A 22786-nucleotide genomic window follows, 5' to 3' on the forward strand; every position below is an offset into this window, starting at 1 on the left:
TACTAGCAGATGTAAACATGTTAGACTAAATTGGGAACCGATCTCTTATCTGATTAACTGTATGTTAATAGAGCTAAAGGTCTAATGTTAACTTACACAGCGACTCAACTTTTGTAAAGGTTGTTCAGGAAATCTAAACCTGATGCTAAACCTAAATTTACTTCAAATATGCTTTTGCCAATCCCCAAAAAAGTTTGTGGAGATATTCTCTTCCTTTTCTGTGTGTTGTTCTTATTCTTCTTCTTCTGTATCTCCCAACCAATGTTAATATTCTCTTCCTCATCCTAGATTTGAAAAATGTGCCGCCGAATGTCAAAATGAATGCTTCTTTAAACAAAAGGTGAAATGAGATGTTAATCAGCATCAAATTGCCAGTTGCAAATTACATTTTGGGGTGGCCAATCAGATGTCAGCGGTGTCCAATGCAACCCTGGACACCCCTCTGGCTCCGCCCCTGGTATATCTGTCGCAAATTCCCTTTGAAGTGCAGTACTTTTGACCAGAGGCCTACAGTGGTAGTGCACTTAAAAGGAAGTAGGATACAATTTGGGACACAAGCTGATGTTGACAATTAAAGCATCAAAGTGAGTGGTAGCTTCTTCCCCCTGCAGTGTCTACCCAAGTGAGATGGTGGTACATTCAGAATTACCACAGAAATGTTTGAGTGGTGTAAGATCTTGTGTATCAACTCACAACCAAAAGTTGTATTGTTTGATGCCTGAACCTCCACTCAAATCCAAAACATTTGGTTTTTTAAATACTTTAATTTTAAAAACAAAACATTTAAGATTCCAAAACAACTCAAAAGACAGCAACAACAAATGTAAAGAGCTCTTCAAGAAAAAATAAAATCAAGTTTACCAAACTTTGGAGGGAGTGGGGATTATGGGGAGTGTGAGTGTTTATGGGATACTCAGGTCTGTCAAAACAGTGTGAGTGTTTATGGGATACTCAGGTCTGTCAAAACAGTCAAGAAACATGGTCAAAGTAACAACTTGTAACACTGTATAAAAGGAGTGTTTGGGAGGGAGTTGGGGAGGGGGGGGGGGGGGTCGTAGAGGAAAGTAGGAGAGGAGGTGTAGAAGGAGGAGCAGGATGGAGATCTAGTCCCAGCTTGGAGTGGCGTTGGTCTAGTAGGGCCTGTCTCTGCGGTCCTGTCTGTGTTCACCCCTACAACAGAAAGACATTTGTCACATTGTTAAAGGGGTTTAAAAAAATAACCAAGGGACACCCCACCACGGTTTAGGTAAAAATCAAAGATATGGCTGGAGAAATATAATCACTCAAATTCACAGACAACACTCTGGCTACAAGGACTGACCTATAATACCATGTTTTGTGGCTATACCGTGCTAGTTTACAATTACATTGTTTTTATTTCTTTATTTAACCTTTATTTAAGCAGGAGAAGTCCCATTGAGACCAAGGTCTCTTTTGCATTACAAAGCAGCAAGCAATACAAATGACACAATAAGGAGTTAATTACATCAATCAAGGTGGGAAACAAACACAAAAACTATAAAACAAACATACATTCTTCTTGGAAGAGGTCATTTACCAAAGACACCAGAGCAGGGTTGTCAAACTCATTCCATGGAGGGCCTAGAGTCTGCGGGTTTTTGGTTTTTCCTTTCAATTAAGACCAAGACAACCAGTTAAGGGGAGTTCTTTACTAAATAGTTACCTTTATTCATCAATCAAGTGTAAGAGAGGAGCGAAAACCTAGACACTCCGCCCTCCGTGGAAAGAGTTTGACAAGTGCACTAGTGTGTCCAATTGTAGGGTATTCTGAAATGTGGCGTGTGAGATGCGTAAAACCAATGCAGTAAAACAAAAAATTGTAAAACAAGCTTATATTTTGGGTTCTAATGGGGTACGACAGTTTAAATAAGGTCACGAGGAATTTATATAGTTAAGCTATATTCTTCAAGAATCAATGGTATACATCATTCATTTTAAAAAGTCAAAAAACAGATGCATGTGCACTTGAGTTTGAATCTGGTATTTGTTTATGTGTGTGGACCAGGGTGTTTGTATGCAAACCACTTCGTGGCTGAGCCATTGTTGCTCCTAGACGTTTCCACTTCACAATAACAGCACATACAGTTGACCGGGGCAGCTCTAGCGACGCAAAAATTTGACAAACTGGCTTGATGGAAAGGTGGCATCATATGACGGTGCAACATTGAAAGTGACTGAGCTCTTCTGTTAGGCCATTCTACTGTCAATGTTTGTCTATGGAGATTGCATGGATGTGTGCTCGATTTTATACACCTGTCAGCAACGGGTGTGGCAGAAATAGCCGAATCCACTAATTTGAAGGTGTTTCCACATACTTTTGTATATATAGTGTACATGAATAAGTCATTGTCTATGTACAATGTTGGGACACATGCACCTTCTTACCTTCCATCCATTTTGCCCGGTCCGAATCCACCCCTGTCGCCTCCGCGTCCGCCTCGGAACCCACCTCTGTCACCCCCTCGGCCCCGGAATCCACCACGGTCAAAACCCCCACGACCCCCTCGGTCTCCACCGAAACCTCCTGACAAACAGAAATACAGAGAGAGTTAAAGACAAGAAAGGGGGGAAAATGTCATTAAAACGAGTAAACACAGAGCTACGACCGGCATCCAGTTTAATTATGCCCTTGGCCACTAGGCTGGCTAACATGGCCTAGTATAAAAGGCAGTCTACACGTCATCCATTAGTAAATAAGCAAATAATTCTCTGTACACCAGGCTTCCTTTAGCCATTAAACTGCTCCCTAAAGACTAAAACCTTTGGCTAAAGTCTGAAAGCCAGTGCAGAACGTTGGTTTCAGCCTTACCGCCTCCATCCATAGGAGACATGCCACCTCCGGTCCCCTCTGGTTTGGAGGACTTGCACTGGTTACACTCGTTCCTCCACGAAAAGTTCAGGTTCCCACACACCCTGAAAGGAAAGAGACAGAGAATCTCAGACACACACCATAATAACTAGCAGCTCACCCCCATCCCCAAAATATACACACACCTCATCCCCGACTTATGGGTTGTAAACACTTCCAGTCCACCCACCCGCACCCCTTAGCACCGACTTACAGGTCAGAACACTTCTAGTCCACACACACCTCAGCCCTGACTTACGGGTTGGAACACTTCCAGTCTCCAGCTCTCTGCTGTCCTCCATTGCCACGGCCACCGTTGTCGCCAGAGAGACCACCACCACCACCTCCTCTACCACCTCCGAATCCGCCACGACCCATCGGCCCTACAGAGAGAGGGTTAGAATATACAGGAGAGGTACAATCATACTTAGCTCTCGAGAACCCGAGGGGGGCATACCCAGCCCTTGATTTGTCAACTGAAGGTCCGGACCACAGCTTGGTCAACGAACTAGAATCCAAAGGCTCGGTTTTAACATTTAGAATCCTTAATCCTCACTAGCGATATGGTTTTGGAAACCTTTGAAAATAAACTTTCATATAAGCAAGAAATAATCACAAGATACACTTACTGTGTACAGTTTAGCAAAGTTCCACCCGGCTGTTTTCACACACCACCTCAGCTACGACACATCCTCTTACCTTGCGCTCGCATTTCCATTGGACCATTCCATATTTCATAGCTGGATCACGTTTCTCAAAATACAGCCGGGTACAACTTTCCTAAACTGAATACAGTAAGTGTATCTTTTGAATTTGAAAAAGTATTTCTCTTATATGAAAGTTAAGTTCCAAATGTTTCCAAAATTGCATTTAGACAGAATATTTGAGGAACGTCTGAGCATTTCCCTCACGAGGCTAAAAGGGACGTCCAATGGTCTTGAATAATGGCTAAATCATACTGTGCTCTCATTCATGCCCTCCTTCCCATGGGCTATACAAAATTATACAGATACTTGGCCCCTTTTCATTGGGAGGGCAAGCAGTTTTGCTGGAACAGTTCCCTTTCAATTCAATAGTTTCAGTAAATTAACTGAAATTCAAATTAAATCATTAAAAACCCTCAATTCATATCCTACGTGGACTAATATGAAGTGGAATTGACTAACCCAGTTGAGCCGACCCTATAATGACCAACTCACCACCAAACTCTGCCTCACCTCCTCGTTCTCCTCTCATGCCGCCAGCCCCACCCCGGCCTACTCCGAAGTCCGCCCTGCGGGTCGCAAAGGACACCTTGATGGGGTTCCCTTTGAAGTCCTTCCCTGCAGCGAAGAAAACAATAGAATTTACAAAACACAAATATGAAGGGCAACAAGTGAAAATCACTGACCCATTTTCTTCAATAAACAAACCTATAAGAAAAACAAAATGCTCAGAGACTACACTTAAAGGTACAGAAAATTATTAAAATGGAGAAATGCAGTGACCCACCATGCTATTTTTTTCACTTATCTATTTCATGTTGTAAGTTTCAGTAAAATATTTTATTCCCCGCCCCCCTAAAACAATGTAAAGAGCAGTTTCTCCACAGGTAATCCCCTCACCGTCAAACCAGTCGATGGCAGCTTTGGCAGAAGGGGGGTCGTCAAAGGACACGGTGGCCTCGCCCTTCAGCTTCCCTGTCTCTCGGTCTGTATACAGGTTGATCATGGGCAGACCAGTCTTCTTATTGATCTGACAGATGGAGAAAAGGGGAGGTAGGGATGGAAAGTGTGACAGAGAGAAAGTGGGAGAGGGAGAGCGAGATAGGGGGATTGAGGGAGAGAACGAGTAGAAAACGAGAGATGGATTGAGAAAAAAAGCTACATTAAGAGGCAGAAGGAAAATGCATTAGATGGCATTGCATAGGTAAACACAATGGCCTACCACTCAAAACATAGCATGTTAGTAATCTACAGCAAAGCCTCAGGAAAAGATGCCACCCATGCACCAAAGTCAGGACAGTGATGGGTGTGTCAGGTATAATTTAATGGAGGGAGGTGTTAATAAGGGAGTTCAATCAATCAATAAATAAAAAAAGGTAGGCAGGGCGGTACCTTGATGATGCCGATCTGCTTGAAGAAGTCAGCCACAGAATCAACGGTGTAGCCATCTCCCATGCCTTGCACGAAGATGGTGTTGTTGTCAGAGTTATCCTGGTCTTCCACTGTAGGGAGGTGGTCAGGCCAGCATAGGGTTCATACACAGTGACAGTTACATTCATTCATTATGTAAGGTGGTTCTGATCTATATCCCAGAAAATACAAATACGTAACATAACTAATATACACAATTTACAAAAGGTAGGAGCAGATCAGAAAAGCAAGATGCATACTGCTGCTGACCTAGATATTCCAGAACAGTATAGTGACACACTAATTCACTTAACATGATGGCAAGAAATATAATCAGTTCTAATTGTTGCACTATCAACTGTCAAAGGTCAGTACTTACTGGAGCTGGGCCCAACAGGTCCCTGGTCTCTCGGTCCTTCAGGAAGAAAAAGGACATATTTATGTTTGTTTTTGTAAGTGGACACTTACAAAAGTACCACACATACTACTATTCTACAGTCCCACAACTTCTGCACATTCACAACTATGTATTCTTTTGATTCTCTCATCCCTACAAAACCAATTCCACAAAACACACCTACTGGTATACCGTTCTACATGCCTTTTGTGTAGTGTGCAGTGTATACCTGACATGGACCATTACAGTGTATGCTTGCCATAGACCAGACTCCAGATTTGAGACACTATTGAAGTGAAATAATGACCCACGACGGCCATAGTGTCCGTCGTACAACCTTCCTATCACTTCATCAGAAGAGTTACAACCAGAAACAATTGGACAGTTTTTTTTCTCTCACCTTTATCAAATAAACCTTTCATTCCACTTTTAAATCACCCATTTTTGTTGATAATACATCCATTCCACATGTACCAACCAGCATTACTAGGAATTAATGCATTTAACACAAGGGGCCGAAGAGATCTTTGAACCCAGTGGACGATATGAACAAGGAACCGCCACGGATTGTTTGCCTGGGGACGTTCACATTCCTTCAGTTTGTCACCATTTGTCTCAAGTTTCCATGTTATTTCTAAGTTTGCACATAAAACCAGACCCACCCTTTGATCTGACATAGACTGAACAAAATATATAAAACACAACATGCTACAATTTCATTTCATTTCAAGATTTTACTGAGTTACAGTTCATAAGGAAATCAGTCAGTTTAAATTAATTAATTTGGCCCTAATCTATGGATTTCACATGACAAATGCGACTCCTGTCTCCATGTGTTTTTTTTTTTATTACCCCTTTTTCTCCCCAATTTTGTGGTAACAAATTAATAGTTACAGTCCTGTCCCATCACTGCAACTCCCGTACGGACTCAGGAGAGGTGAAGTTCAAGAGCTGTGCGTCCTCCGAAACACAACCCAGCCGCACTGCTTCTTGATACAACGCCCGCTTCATTTCTGCCCTGGTCAACTGTAAGTGCGGTTGTTGTGACGTGGAAACATCTAGGAGCAACATCTCAGCCGCGGAGTGGTAGGCCACACAAGCTCACAGAACGGGACCATTGAGTGCTGAAGTTCATTAAAAAAAAGTATGTCCTCGGTTGCAATTACCTCTGGAAGCAATGTCAGCACAAAAACTGTTAGTTGGGATCTTAATGAAATGGGTTTCCATGGCCAAGCAGCCACACACAAGCCTAAGATCACCATGCGCAATGCCAAGCGTCGGCTGGAATGGTGTAAAACTCGCCACTATTGGACTCTGGAGCAGTGAAAGTGTTCTCTGGAGTGAGGAATCCCGCTTTAACATCTGACAGGAGAACGCTACAGGCCCCAATGCATAGTGCCAACTGTAAAGATTGGTGGAGGAGGAATAATGGTTTGGGGGGGGTGAAGGAAATCTTAAATGCTACAGCATATGACATTTTAGACTATTCTGTGCGTCCAACTTTGTGGCAACTGTTTGGGGAAGGCCCTTTCCTGTTCCAGCATGACAACGCCCCTGTGCACAGAGCGAGGTCCATACAGAAATGGTTCGTTGAGATTGGTGTGGAAGAACTTGACTGGCCTGCACAGAACCCTGACCTCAACCCCATCGAACAACTTTGGAATGAATAGGAACGCCAACTGCGAGCCAGGCCTAAAATCGCCCAACATCAGTGTCCTAACTCACTACTGCTTGTGATTGAATGGAAGAAAGTTTGTGCAGCAATGTTCAAACATCTAGTGGAAAGCCTTCCCAGAAGAGTGGAGGCTGTTTAACAGTAAAGGGGGATCAATTCCATATTAATGCCCATCGTTTTCGAATGAGATGTTCGATGAGCAGGTGTCCATACTGTCATGTAGTGTACATTTATATATCTATATATTTAAAAAAAGATATAAAAAAATAGTAGGGGGCGTGGATCAGAAAACCAGTTAGTATCTGGTGTGACCATTTGCCTCATGCAGCACGACACATCCCCTTCGCATAGAGTTGATCAGGCTGTTGACTGTGGGCTGTGGAATGTTGTCTCACTCCTCTTCACTGGCAATGCAAAGCTGCTGTATATTGGTGGGAACATGCTGTGGTACACATAGATCCAGAGCATCCCAAACATGCTCAATGGGTGACATGTATGCAAGCCATGGAAGTACTGGGACACTTACAGCTTTCAGGAATTGTGTACAGATCCTAGGGACATGGGGCTGTGCATTATTATGCTGAAACATGAGGTGATGGCAGCGGATGAATGGCACAACAATGGGTTTCAAGATCTCGTCACAATATCTCTGGGCATTCCAATTGTCATCGATAAAATGCAATTGTGTTTTTTGTCCATAGTTTATGCCTGCCCATACCATAACCCCACCATGGGGCACTCAACGTTTAAATCATCAAATGACACCATACACGCTGTCTGGAATCTGCCCGGTACAGTTGAAACCAGGATTAATCCGTGAAGAGCACACTTCTCCAGTATGCCAGTGGCCATTGAAGGTGAGCATTTGCCCACTGAAGTCAGTGAGGACGACGAGCATACAGATGAGCTTCCCTGAGAAGGTGTCTGATCTCAGACCATCTCACAGGTGAAGAAGCCAGGTGTGGAGGTCCTGGTCTGGCGTGGTTACACGTGGTCTGCAGTTGTGAGGCCGGGTTGGATGTACTCTCACAACAGTTCTGCTGGAGATTCCTGCAATCAGCATGCCAATTGCATGCTCCCTCAACTTGAGACAGCTATGGCATTGTGGCCTTTTACTGGCCCCAGCACAAGGTGCACCTGTGTTGATGATCATAGTGTTTAATCAGCTTTTTGATATGCCACACCGGTCAGGTGGATGGATTATCTTGGCAAAGGTCACAAATAGCGACACAAAATGAGAGAAATAAGCTCTTTGTGCTTATGGAAAATGTAGGGGATATTTTATTTAAGCTCATGAAAACACGGGACCAACACCTTACATGTTGCGTTTATATTTTTGTTCAGTATACTTTACGCAGAGGTCCAACTCTTTTACCATGCGGTTGTGTTGCTGCTATCGTTTTACCCACACCGTGGCCACTTTCAAAAGCTGTACTCTTCCTTTGTGGCCAAGATAACCCACTTTGCTCACTGTACAACATTTCTGAGACCAAGATATGACTTGTCTGTTGATTTCACTGTGTGTGATATTGTTCTGTTTTCATCTCGTGTGGCGAGAACCTTGACAATAAGGCGAGTGTGGACTGTGATAAATATATCTATTTTTGGGGGGGCGGGCCAAGAATGCATCATGCTTTAGTGCCGTTTCAAATATTCTGCTTAACTACATCAACACAAACAACGGAGGACATTCAACAGGAAACAAGGCCTATCCAAGAGTTTAACATTACTCTTTGATAGTGTATGGATCCCACCTCTGACATATCACAAGCATCATGACAATACTGTGACTGCATGGCAGTCGTTATTTCCTTCCAGTCGTGCGGCAACACTTAATTTACCGGTTTGAGAAAATGGACTTTCCCCTGGAGTACTGTTTGCCACAAACAGGTCTCTGGTACAAGAACAATTTGTACGCTGAACAAACACTTAATTTCTTTAGTGGACCACAGTTACAAGATGAGACGGGTCCATTAGTGCACCCTTGCAACACCACAAGAACCCTTTAGTGTTTTGTCCACTACCTTTCACTACCTACCTGGGAGCAAACCGTTTTTTCCTCATACATATTTCCCATTCTGTTCCCTTCCCTCTGATCAATGCCGTTACGGAACCAGAGTACAGGTTAAGTATTTTCTTTAGATACATACTGTAAAATTACATGGGACAGGAGATGCATTAAATCTGTCTATGCTTGACCTTTGAGTTCCATAGTCAAAGGAGGAATGACTAACATGCAAACCACACTGGCTATATTCTGTGCGTGAGCAGTGCAAAATAAATGTACACATACATGTTATTCAATCAATTCGCATGTGAACGAGAGTCTGCGTAGCCAAGCGCTAAAATAGAACTCTATTCAAGACGCTTCACGTGGTGCAAGTTTCTCCCTTATTGGATATTAGGAAGATACAAACCCACGTGGATGCTTGGAAGACAAACGAGGACAGATTAAAGATAAACAAAAAACTAAGTAGGTTTCCATTGTTGTCTGTGGATTAACTGTCGTAGAGAAACAGACTTGTATGGCTCTGGGTCAAAACTCGACAAAAAAGTACCAGCTAAAGAGAGGACAATATGCATGTCAAATAAAATAACCCAATGTCCATGAATGCATGTTTCGACTTGCCCCAAAACTAATATAGATGGCGTTCACAGTTGGTTTTGATATTTTAACCTGCATGTTATGATCGTGTCTGATGTGGATGGATATATTCAACATGTGAGCACGATGGCGCCAGTGTAGTCAGCATGTAAGTCCAAGATGGTAACTAAAAAAAAACACCAGCACCATCATCAATACCACCATTGAAGACTTTACCATCATCAGTACTTCCACCCATGGTTTTTTAAGTGGACTGTCTAAACTGTAAACTTCAACAGTATTTAGAAATCAGAAGGTGCAGAGAGCCAAATTCCTCACACCAACAAAACAACAGTGAGCATAGCATTACAGAAGGGAGAAACATAACCAAACACCCTACGTCAGTTGCTTTCCTTAGAGTTCCCCCTGCAATTTGATGTCATCACACATATTGTAGAATATTGTGGGGATACTTTTGTTATTTTATTTTAGCAACACTTCTGACACCGTTGTGGAGGCTGTAACAGCCCTGACCTTTTATCTGGACACAACACTTTTGTCAAAATCTTCTCAAGCAAGAAGAAATACCTTATTTGACTTTTTTTTGGGGGGGGCAACACCCATTGTTCAGATTCAATCACCCAGGTAGGCAAATTAAAACTTTGACACTTAGAAAGACCTTCCGCCTCAACTCAAATAATCTTAGAGCCCAGTGACTTAAATTCAGAAGATTAAAGCAAGGTAACTTCAAATCAACAGGGATGGAAGTTACTGGAAGTTTTGGAGTGCAGTGTAAACTACTCTACTCAGTACCAAACACGACAGTGAAATTTCGGATATGGAACATACACACTGATTTTTCTTACCTGTTGAGGTGACAACATGCAGTACATCCATCATGTGCTACATAGCATATTGAGGTGTTATAGATGTTTTACATAAGAAAAAAACAAGACAACTAAGATATAATACAAATAGCATATTTTTATCCAAGGTGACTTATTCTGGAGCTACATTAAAGCATGGCGTCAGCGTCATTTTGCCCAAGTACGTAAGGTTCTACATATACGCACTCACAGAGAGCAATACAGTCAATGAAAATCAGCTCACTTGGATGCAAAATCGAAATTTGAAAGGAATCATCAAGTGTGTTTAAGTTCAAGCACTCACAGTCATGACAAATATAACAATCAGCCCTAAATAACAAAAGATTAGCTGAGTCATCGATGAAAAGGGGTACGCCGAGGTTGCATATAGGAAAGGATATATATTTTTAAAGAATCATTTAACTAATTCCTTTGTAGCCCATTTAATAACATGAATTTACGACAACTGAAAAAGCATCAAGTAAACGAAGAAAGACAACCACAGAGTTTCTAAACCCAGAGGCGCAAGGTCGCAATAATTCCGGGGTACGCTTGCAAATCAGACCAAACAGACCAACCTGGGGTGTGGCTGCTTCCATTTATTACACCGGGAACGATTATCCCGCCTCTCCAGCGCCGAACGCTTGCCGCCCCAATGTAGCTCCAGCCTTACAGTCACGCGCGCTTAGGTCTATTGTATGGGTGTGAGTCCAGCGGGAATCAAACCACACAATCCTAGTGTCAACTGAGCAAAACAGGACCAATAGATCTGTTGAAAGCAACCCATCTAATGAATAATAAAGACCTTACATCCTAATTACGCTTTGGTTTTCTATCATGACCCTTTTTCACCTCAATATGCTATGCTTTCCATTCTACCCAGAACTCCTGAATATTAGATTTGTTTCTAAGATAAAATCATGACCAATCTTTCCTTGTTAGCTAACTTTGTGTAATACTTCCCATATTGGTTGTTCTTCCGACATCAATTTCCTCTTCCCACGTTCAAAAACCATCACATAATAAATAGTTCTAATGTCCAGGGCCAGTTTCCTTTTTGGGCCCAATAATCTAAATCTTTTATATCTTGTTTTTCCCCCTCCCTTTAAGCTTGACTCTTTAAACCCACCAAATCTCTTATTTAAAAGAGTTTTGTCACTTACCACCAAACTTATTGAATCCTCCACGATCGCCCATTCTGATGAGGAGAGAAAGGCGAGACGCATTGAAGGCTGGTGTGGACGAAGCCAAATCTCTCTAGGGGGGGGGGGGGGGGTTCCACCCCCTTTTTTTTTTACCCCATCCCCTTAACTCTCTTTTCACTTCTTTCTTACTTTGTTCACCCCCTATCTCTTCTTTGGAACCACCCTAGGATTTGTCCCTTCTCCTCTACAACTGAGGAGTCGGAGGTCAGTTTTGAAGACCTTTGCATCTTGTTTGCAAGTGGGTTTTAATCCGAAGATCAAAATTGTCCACAGTCACTTCTCCTTGCTTTGTACAAGAGATAATTTAACACTCCTTTTGCATTGATCTCTGAAACCAACTCAGACCAAATGTTCTTGTTTCCTGGAACTGCTGTGTCGTGTTGTACACTGTTTTATAACACTGCAAGAACAGCTGCGGAATCCAAGTAAACATAAATTAAGCACCTACAAAAAGGAGTTTCATGAAACCTTCCTTGATATTTTCTATATAGGTGACCGTCTTGAGACTTTGACATTGTCTTAAGAGCACACTTTCTAGGTATGTCTTTGACATCCGTTCTAACTGTTCAGCCAGTGCGTCAGGCTACTTGCAACTCTTATTCTTTAACCCCTGCCTATAGTCCTCTCAGTGAATTTATCCTGCCTGTCCTTCCTTCTTTCTACCATTCCCCCTTTCCTCAAGAGAAAAAAACAAAATGAAAAACAGAAGCCCACCATGGAGAGGTGAGAGCCTAGGAGGAGATTCAGAGATTTATTAAAGCATCATATCACACAGTAAAGGGTGGGTGGGAAAGTGGCGTTATAAAAAGGTGAAGAGGAGGGTGGAGTGAGAGGATGGCAAGGTCATGTGGTGTGTTTGTGTGTGGACAGTGTCAGTGTGCACAAAGGTTTGCCAGTGAGACCCTTCAGATAGTTCACTAAGATAAATAAATCATCACATGGCTGCCAATGTAAGCAGAAGATAATGTGCACTTTACACAGCATTTCCCTGTAGCCATGGATTGCATTTGCTTGGTTTGAGCATGGGCAGTTTTGTCAGTGTGAACGTGCACCACGCTAGTATGACCCTCAGTTCAGGTTCCATAGATAACAGGCAGCGAGGAGAACATGGGGACTGAAGTAAATTATTTAATAACCAAATAATTGGGAGAACCTAAGACCGATGTCGTTAGCACATTCAAAAACTCCTTCCTTTGTAAACAACCCCTATAACCAGCCTGAACACTGTTACTTTGTCATGTCTCGTGGGTCGCTTGCACATACAACTCCAAACTATTCAACCCCTACCGAGTTAGAGTTTTCCCATTATCATAGTTGCACTAGCACACCAGTGCATCCATTTTTCATTTATCAAATTGACAAGCGCTTCCTACAGTTCACTTGGACAATTACATCTTTCCTTGTCCCCCTTGGATTTCCAGGTAACTGACAATGTCACCAAGACAATCATTTCACCACTGAGTTGTTTCTGTACAAATCAGACCGGTGATAGTATTTTGGGGGGATATCCGGATAGTTGAAATAAAGGTTATAAAGAAAAACTCCAAAAATGGAGACTTGCTTGTGCGACTGGAGCGCGCTGTGTGAGTGAAAAAACAGCCTACCTGTTGGTTGATCATTGCAGCCTACTCCTCCTCCTCCTCTTCATTTGGCCAACTTAGTTCTAATTTTAATTCCATTCTGCATTGATTAGAAATCTCTGACATCACTTGCTACACATGGAGCCTCTGACTGTAGCAGCGCTTTGATTGACCGACAGTTAACAACAAGCTACACGTATGAAACGTGTTTAGGCTGACAGTGTCTTTTTCTTTTTTAAATGGGGTGCACTTGTAAGAACTGTTTTTTTAATGTAAATGTGGAATGTAAGTCTATCCTTATAGGCTATGTAGCAATATCACAGAAATAATAATAATACACACACTCTAGGGCTGAACCCAATTAGTCGTTAGGCTGTTGGTCGACCGAGATCGTTTTAGTTCAGCAGTAACACACACGCGCGCGCGCCCATCTCAGTGAACTAATCCATTGGAGGCCTAGACTAAAAGCCAACTTATTATTGTTCCGAAAATGCGGTCGGAGGCTCCATATGGAGTGTGACGCAATTGCGGAGCCTCCAGAGGAATGCAGAAGCCAAATCGAGCTCCTCACCGCATCGCAATGCGCCTCCCAAATTTTGTAACAATGCGGAGGGCTCTGTAGAACTCCGCATTGACGTGATTGGTTGACGGTAGGTGGAGGCGGTACATCCTGTATAAAACACAAACTCACTTTCTTGACAACAGCTCTGCACTGCTCCACGAAACACAAGAAGTATGAATGCCCTGACTCCTGCTGAGGCAGTATCACCGTAAATGCTGCATGGCCAATGTAGACGTCAGATTGACCATGTGCCCAGATGCACTTCTCTCTCCAGAATGTGCTCTCTCCTGCCTGTTTGTTAACATTCATTGTTTCATAACTTCATTGTGTGAATTGTTTGCATTTGATTGTTAGTGTATATCAATTCCCCATTACATATATCAGTAGTACATTTAATGTTAATTCCTATCATTTCTGTTAATGCATTCAATATTAGGCTATTATTCCAGTTGGAACGGACACATTGTTTGAAGTGTGCACAACCTATGCTACACTTGTGAGAAACAAGTTTTGGTTAATTTCATTCCATTCACGAGTCAATTTAGTCATTGGCTTTGTTTGGAGAGCTCCTGTCAATGATGAGTTAAGACATGCATGCATAGAAGTAGTCATATAGGCTACCTGGCCTGCGAGTAAATGTAGGCATATAAATGTGCCCATTTAGGGATGTGATAGTATTTCTGATTGGTTTAACACACCACCACCACCTGTGGAGCTTATCAAAGTAATGTTTTCTTCACCTCAAACAGCAACAAAGTCTGTTTTTATATCCATCGAGAATGACAATAATTCCTCAAAGTATTTGAAAAATCTTTCCAGCTCTCTCCCTTTTGATAACCACTGGGAAAAAGTCATGCTCTGATCCAGTGGAAATGTCATAAAATAGTTCTACCTGATTACTTCTTATCAGTGCTTGACTTGGACTGAAATAGGTTCCAGTATTCATTTTGGGTGCTGGTACTGTTTATATTTAGGTGCAGGAGCTCCACAATACTTTACACTAATATTTTATAAGAGGAACAGGAGCTCATACAGTAGAAAATTTGAGGTGCCCATACTCAGCTCCGGTAGAGTTCCTGCCCAAGTCAACCACTGCTTCTTATCCCTTGCGCAAATACCCGACAGCTGTGTCTGTCCCGAGCTCACTGGTGAGGGAAACTGAGCCCCCAGAATATTTTATACAAGGTTGCAAATTCACAAGGGCAGGCTTCAGGCCTGACCCAAGTTAATAGTTGATACAATGTTTCAAGTTCATTGCAGACAGGCCATGTGTAGCCAATGTGATTTATAGGATTGTTTTTTTATACATTTCTTTTTTTTAATCAGTATATTTTCTACCTGCAGGCTGCAATGTTTTTATTTGTTGGCTTTATGTAGGCTATTTTTTACATAGTTGACAATATAATAAGTTACTTTTTAGGTTTGTATCATTTAATTTAGATTTGTATAGAATTTTGATTAACCATATGACAATGATTTTGAGACACAAAGACGTTATTATAAATTCAATTAAACCGTTTCATGAAAATGTGCACATGAAAACCCTAACTGGCACGCATATCGGTAGAAATGGTCAGAAATTGTCATCCCCCATGAGAAAGGTTGCAGACTCCTCATGTAGCCTATTACAGGCAACTTCAGGAGCGTAATGGCAGAATCTGAAAGCCAGCAGGAGATGGTTGGTTCAGGTTAAGTTTCTCTCTTCTGGTTATCTAGATCTTTTGCGCCCTCGAGGCATTTGTCTTATTTCATCAAACCATAAGCTCAATGCGTTTAGTTGATTTTATTAAAACATATAAAAGGTGTGACTATTTATGGGAAAAAACTGGTTGGTCGAAAGGACAGATGACTTTCGATCGACCAAGATTTGTTTTTAGTCGGGGACAGCCCTAATACTCTCCCAAGTAATGGAATACTAATGTCTGTTCAGATATTCAAATAACCATGCCCTTCCCTATCTTGTAATAGCCCAAATACAGACACTTTGGATTGAGTATCAACTACACTACACATGTGTTTACCTGACTGATGTGTAGATGTATCCAAACATCGATACAAGAGTTGAGTGAGTGTGTGTGTGTGTGTGTCCTTTTGTTATGTGGTGAGTCCAGATAAATGTTATGGGGGACTGATGCAAGAAGTCTAAGTGAATACTGAGGTGGGTGTGTGAGTGTGTGTGTGTGAGTGAGTGTCTGGAGGAGCGGAGCTATTGAGTCCTTACCCCATGCCGCCAGTGCCTCTTTGTCCGCCACCTCGGTCAAATCCTCGGTCACCATCCCCGCGACCCCTAAAGCCACCTCCCCTTTCTCCACGGCCTCGCCCTCCACTATCTCCGTAGCCTCCGTCCGAGCCACCATACCCTCCTCCCATTGGTGGAGAGTTGCCTCTGTATCCTGTGGAGTAGTAGATGGAGGAAATTGAGGTTGAGATTCCAGGTGGGTGCTCAAAAATAGAAGGGTGGGTGCATTTGAATGAATGTCAACTGGACCTCTAATATCGGAGGGGGATCCTTACCTCCACCCCCCTGACTGTACTTGGTCTGCTGGCCGTAGCTCTGGGGTGGGGGTGAGCTGTAGCTGGGGGCCTGGCTGTAGGGAGTCCCCCCGGGCTGCTGCTGACCCCCGCTGCCCCCATAAGCCCCACTCTGTCCAACGCCACTACCCCCGTAGCCACTTCCACTCTGGCTCCCATAGCTGCCCCCGCCCCCACTCTGCGACTGCTGCTGCCCGAAGCTAGAGGGCTGGGAGTTGTTGCCATAGCTACTGTGGAAAAGGGAGAAAAAGGGAACAATGTTATTTTAAGCCCAGCTGCTTTCCCATTTAGGAACACTAAGGATATTCATATGCATCAAAATGTCAATGTTTATCAACACATTTTGTATGCTCATCCCACAATGCAGAACTCACAAACACAGTCTTCCATAGTCTCTCACCTGATAGAAGACTGTGCAGCAGCAGACTGCCCTTGTCCATATCCAGAGTAGGGCGACTGCTGGTTGTAGCCGCTCTGTGGTGGCTGACTACTACTACTGTTGTTGTTGTAGCCCCCAGAGCTGTAGGGCTGACCGCCCTGGGATGGAGGCTGAGAACCATATCCTCCTGAAGGAAGGTCACAGCAAGGGAGAGAGAGAGAGGGGACGTGAGGTGGATATGCATCTGCAGACTTAAGCTACCAAGCACCAATTTCTGAAGCAAAAAAAAATATTACAAAAAAACTGTCAATAAATAGCTCCATCGCCAGATAATACAACAGGAGACAATGCTTAGAGACCAGACTACATGAGGAACACAACGCCTATAGCGGCTGGTTTTAATTAAGATTTATTGTGGTGCAGTTGGTGACGTACCTGACTGCGACTGGCCGTAATTAGACCCGTAGCCTCCCTGGCCGCAGGAGGCGGAGTTGCCCTCAGAGCTCTGGTTGTAGCCGCCACTGCTGCCATAGCCCTGCTGGGTGGACGACTGACTGTAGCCAATCAGGCTGGCCTGGCCACCACCATAGGACCCATATCTGAAAGTAGCAATCACAGATATTATATGGAGTGGCGACATGCACATAAAATCTCATCTCAATATAAGAAATGGGTCACTTCAAAATTGGTGTGACAAGTAGTTTCAGTGAGAAACAACCTATATAGGACTTCACGTACATACAGAAAACACCTTTCCATTGATGTAGTGTTCGTAAATTGATTAAACTTGCAGAAAAGAATGTAGGCTGGGCTTAGCTAGAGCCATGCATTTAACTTTAGTTGGCTCTGGGTTTAGCAATCCGCGATAAAGTTAATTACCACTAATGAGAGGATACCAAACACATTTTGACTCACCCCTGGGCTGCAGTCGGAGGGTAATCTGAGGAACAAGAAAAGGGATGTGATCAGTGGAGGTAGCCTAATAGTAGGGTGTCCACCCGCTCTGCCTAGTGGGTGAAAACACGCTTTGGTGATGAAATTTCCCTCAAATGTTATAAAAAACACATTTAAAAAAAAAAATGTTACCCCTTTTTCTCCCCAATTTCATGGTATCCAATTGCTGTAGTAGCTACTATCTTGTCTCATCGCTACAACTCCCGTACGGGCTCGGGAGAGACGAAGGTTGAAAGTTGTGCGTCCTCCGATACACAACCCAACCAAGCCGCACTACTTCTTAACACCGCGCACATCCAACCCGGAAGCCAGCCGCACCAATGCGCCGGAGGAAACACCGTGCACCTGGCCACCTTGGTTAGCGCACACTGCGCCCAGCCCGCCACAGGAGTCGCTGGTGCGCGATGAGACAAGGACACCCCTACCGACCAAGCCCTCCCTAACCCGGGCGACGCTAGGCCAATTGTGCGTCGCCCCACGGACCTCCCAGTCGCGGCCGGTTTAAAAAACACATTTTACCAAGACATATGATTCTTCATGTTCTGAACCGTTCAGTGGGGTCTCTCTAACAGATCATTAACATTTTATGAAAACATTTAGATTTCGTAACCTAATGTATAATTGACAGAGCAGGGCTGCTACTCTCGCAGTAACTTGAGGATTTTACATGTTGTGGTGGTCGTCTGCAAAGTTGCTTCTGCATGCTTCTGCGACCAGATGCCTAGTATCTTATTGGCACCAGCGGAGAACATCGGTCATATCCCCAGAGAGTGTGCATATTCACTGTCTTCATCATTGGGTCATTGCCGCTTTTGTTTGTTTTTGGACAATCATTTCCTCCTCCAGGGTAGATGGACGTCATATTGTATGCGTCTTCCCTTTTCGTATGCCAATTACATGGATCAGACAACATTTTTACTGATCTGTTTGTCAGTCAGCAGAGTAGTCTACTCTATCATTTTCATAGGATTAAAAAATATTCTACTAATGTCCACATTCATATAAAGTGCAGTAGAATTGCATGAAATGTGTTTATAAAATGCCAACAAGAAATGTATCTGATAGGCCTATAGCCTCAGCCTGCACTTCATTTTACAGTCTTTTTTGCAATCAGTGATTGAGTTATATTTTTTCAGCTTAAATTATGACTATCCAATCTAATCATCACATTAGTAATAGTAGGCTGTTTTACATAAGTCTGCAAACGCAAGGATGCATGGAATGCTTTATTATAAGGGTGCATGTTTATGGTGAAAAATAGCTTTGCGCCACATATGTTAAAAGTGATATGACAAGTATTTACTAAGGCTAGGCAACTAGGCATACAGACATTATATACAGTGCATTCGGAAAGTATTCTGACCCCTTCCCTTTTCCACATTTTGTTACGTTACAGGCTTATTCTAAAATAGATTTTTTTTTAAAGAATCCTCATTAATCTAAATACAATACCCAATAATGATAGTGAAAATTGGTTTTAGAAATTTTTGCAAATTTATTAAAAATAACAGAAATATCTTATTTACATAAGTATTCAGACCCTTTGCTATGAGACACAAAATTGAGCTCAGGTGCATCCTGTTTAGATTGATAATCCTTGAGATGTTTCTACAACTTAATTGGAGTCCACCTGTGATAAATTAATTGATTGGACATGATTTTGGAAAGGCACACACCTGTCTATATAAAGTCCCACAGTTGACAGTGCATGTCAGAGCAAAAACCAAGCCATGAAGTCAAAGGAATTGTCCATAGAGCCCAAGAAAGGTTTTTGTCGAGAGAGATCTGGGGAAGGGTACCCAAAACATGTATGCAGCATTGAAGGTCCAAGAACACAGTGGCTTCCATCATTATTTAAATGGAAGAAATTTGGAGCCACCAAGACCCTTCCTAGAGTTTGGCGCCTGGCAAAACTGAGCAATCTGGGGAGATGGGCCTTGGAAAGGGAGGTAAGCGACTCTCCCCATCCAATCTGACCGAGCTCGAGAGGATCTGCAGAGAAGAGTGGAGAAACTCCCCAAATAGGTGTGCCAAGCTTGCTGCGTCATACCCAAGAAGACTCGAGGCTGTAATCGCTGCCAAATATGCTTCAACAAAGTACTGAGTAAATGGTCTGAATACTTACGTAAATGTTTAGTGATTATAAAAAAATATATACATTTCTAAAAAAAGTTTTTGCTTTCATTATGGGGTATAGTGTGTAGATTGATGGGGGAAAAACGATTTAATTCATTTTTGAATAAGGCTGTAGCGTAACAAAATGTGGAAAATGTCAAGGGGTCTGAATACTTTCCGAATGCACTGTATAAAATGAATACGGCTTCTACTTGAAATTCGATGATTACACCTCTATGAAAGAAAAATAAATGCGTGCGCGCACTTGGTGTCCCGTGCCGATAAGATATTACATTTACTTACACCCCTGCTTAAAAGTAATCTTATTCCACGGACTATTTCGGATATGTTAACTAAACGACCAAGCTAATGAGATGACCTCTACAAAACTAGGTCAGTTGCTAGCACAAACCGGTCTCCTTGCTTGGTTCAGTTGGTTGTTGTAACGTTAGCAGCTAGCTAAACAAAATGGTGGTTGTCGAATCTAACTAGCTAACGTTAGCCGTCTTTGCTATGGCTGGCTAACTTTTGTTTGACTTGACTAGTTCACTTGCCAGTTAAACATGGTAAATGTTTCATTGATTATCTAGCTAAAATACAACATATGTATACTATATAACGTTATAGTAAGCTTGCAAGCTAGCTCCTTTTCAGACGTTAGCCAATGTTTTATTTTTAATTGGCCACTTCAGATATAACGTCTTGTCTAATGTATTCTTACCATTCGACGCCATCTCCTCGTTTAAACCCCTCAAACTTGTCAGATGTTGATTATTTCGCTAACGTTGGGTTATTCTTCAAGACCGCAGGTCACACTAGCTGCTAAAGGCAGATAATTGTTCTCTCCGCCTCCAGTCATATGCCGCGTTCAAGGTCTATTCGGAAATGTCAGCCTTGCTAACTGGTTGTAGTTGGACACGTGCAGCGTTCCACCAGTTAAGTCGGAACAGTCCGAGTTTCCTTGTTCCAAATAGTACATGAATGCAGCAATATGCACGATTGCTTGTCAGATGACGACACCAGACGTAATGCAAGCGTCATCAAGGGCCAAATTTATCCATAGCCCAAGGTTTGTCTGATTTAATTCTCATCAATCAATGAAGCAAGAAATTAGGATTTCCATCTGCTCAGAAGACCATGTGTCAAATACTTGAGTTGCCACACAAGACAGACATTTTAATAGAACACTAATTATATTAAACACATTTTCTCCTTTATTAGAAATGGTTCAGAATCATACAATGTCTTATGTGGTATAAAAAAAAAGAATAATTCTAGGTAATTGTGTATACTATGGAATTGGTAACAAGGAAAAATCATTTTCACACTCAAAAGACTCAATCACAGACCGCCACCAGGTAACATACAAAATGGTTTTGGTAGGGCAGGGGTGTAATAGTGTTTTTCTTGAGTCATGCTGAATGGAGGGGTGTCAAAATTTCTCATGAGTTTGAAATGATCTCATTCAAAACAAACAAGTTTTACACACCAAGATAAAAATACATTCTCACATGTTATGTTTCAGGTGGAAATTCAGTATGTCGGTCAAGTCTATTTGCCATTTTAGGTATTGGCTTTAGGACCATCTTGGTTAAGTGGGTGTTTGTCAGGCATGTTTAAACCGTTATTGTTTAACAAGACCAACATTTAGGCTATTGGCACTGAACCAGAACATGGAGTTTCTTCATGGCTTCTTCATGTAATAATCGTCATATTATGAGCTGTTTGACACCATAATGACGTGGTAGACTATGGAAAGCTAAATTACATCCTACTTCAAACATTTCATGTTTTACACAGTTTCACTTATGCCTACATGGTATGCATCTTGTTTATATCAATTTGGATGTTTAGTGCTTGTACAGATTATGTTTATGGTTGTCAAACACCATTGTATGCACATGCACTGGATGTCTGAAGTCTAGTATATCTACATGTTTCTGCAGGCTGGGATGTTTTGTGGCCTATATGGCCAGCCGTAGTGAAGCCAGGGTGTACACAAGCCCCACTGGCTGCTCTCTGTGTGGTCCCACCCACAAGCTGGGTCTCTGGCTCTTATGAAATCATTGAAGGCAAACATCTTGGCGTAGACTCCAGGACGGTTGTGCTGAGTACAGCCCAGTCCAAAACTCACCACCCCAGCCTGGATCCATGTCCCATTTCCTATGGAAGAGGGCCTCCAGAGACAGAGGAGAACAAAAACATGTTTAGAGACTCAAAGATGTGTGTGTGTGTGTGTGTGTGACTGTGTGTTTGCCAATGGAATTGAAATGTTTAGCTTGGTGTGTCTAGTTGTGTGTCCACAGGATGTCTACTGTCTCAGTCGTAAGACTGGATCTGATACATCCTGTGACAACAAATAATCTGCTCCACGATGGGCACTGCCACTTCCTGTAGAGTTCCTGCACCCGACAGGGATTTAGTAGTACTATGACGTCCAAGATAGGATAATTAAACAATATTTCTTTAATCCAAGCAGTTGGAAGGGTACTTGGGCTAATTTGTGGTGTAACTAAGGACAGTATAACATAACTGTATCTCAATGTGTATATTTCCCAGTTGTCAGGTTCACATCCAGATGTTGTGGAACTTATATGATTAAATATGAAACTATTTGTGAGGAGATGAATTACGAACTTAGCCTTCTAAATGAGAAAAAAAAAATCATATGATGTTTCAGTCAGTAACCACGCCCACGTGAGCACAGGCATTATGCCGAACTTCAGTGCATAAAACCTCTCGTGAAGAATTAACATATCAGACCAAGCAGGCGAATGTCACGAATGGCTACTCTACAAGACCAGTACCCGGACAGCGTGAGCTGAAGGGTATAAAATAGTTAGAAACTCTGAAACTTTCTCAAGTGAAGAAGATGAAGACTACACAGGAACATTCAGTCTGCAGCTGTTTAAGAACTTTAGTCTAGTAAACTTGACCGAGAACCATTGGTTGGT

At 42.4% G+C, this 22786-nt stretch overlaps 1 protein-coding gene across 8 annotated transcripts; it reads right to left on the reverse strand.

The window, feature by feature from the left end:
• Positions 1 to 744: 744 nt before the first annotated feature.
• fus (FUS RNA binding protein) lies at positions 745 to 20864 on the reverse strand. 8 transcript variants are annotated; one of them, XM_021626052.3, is made up of 15 exons: positions 20554 to 20795; positions 17679 to 17703; positions 17199 to 17362; positions 16785 to 16950; positions 16367 to 16614; positions 16074 to 16245; positions 11669 to 11703; positions 5363 to 5398; positions 4966 to 5075; positions 4474 to 4603; positions 4087 to 4191; positions 3129 to 3252; positions 2831 to 2934; positions 2407 to 2545; positions 745 to 1170 (listed from the first exon to the last, which is right to left on the reverse strand). In XM_021626052.3, exons 1-15 carry the CDS (start codon positions 20564 to 20566, stop codon positions 1131 to 1133), a joined length of 1611 nt encoding a protein of 536 aa, XP_021481727.1. In that variant the 5' UTR covers positions 20567 to 20795; the 3' UTR covers positions 745 to 1130. The 8 variants fall into 8 exon arrangements, with proteins under 8 accessions (XP_021481727.1, XP_021481724.1, XP_090049105.1 ...); XM_021626049.3 differs by having other exon boundaries at positions 4069 to 4191; positions 20554 to 20780; XM_090192979.1 differs by having other exon boundaries at positions 16367 to 16611; positions 20554 to 20726.
• Positions 20865 to 22786: the final 1922 nt, after the last annotated feature.

Source organism: Oncorhynchus mykiss, chromosome 12 (assembly GCF_057628025.1).
Source record: "Oncorhynchus mykiss isolate SJ-2025 chromosome 12, ASM5762802v1, whole genome shotgun sequence".
Lineage (NCBI taxonomy): Eukaryota > Metazoa > Chordata > Actinopteri > Salmoniformes > Salmonidae > Oncorhynchus > Oncorhynchus mykiss.

Coding starts and splice junctions, on each gene's coding strand:
- fus (XM_021626049.3), bottom strand. Junction 5,076..5,362: donor ACCTGTTGGGCCCAGCTCCA/GTAAGTACTGAC, acceptor ACCTCCCTACAG/TGGAAGACCAGGATAACTCT. Junction 4,604..4,965: donor AGCAGATCGGCATCATCAAG/GTACCGCCCTGC, acceptor TCCATCTGTCAG/ATCAATAAGAAGACTGGTCT.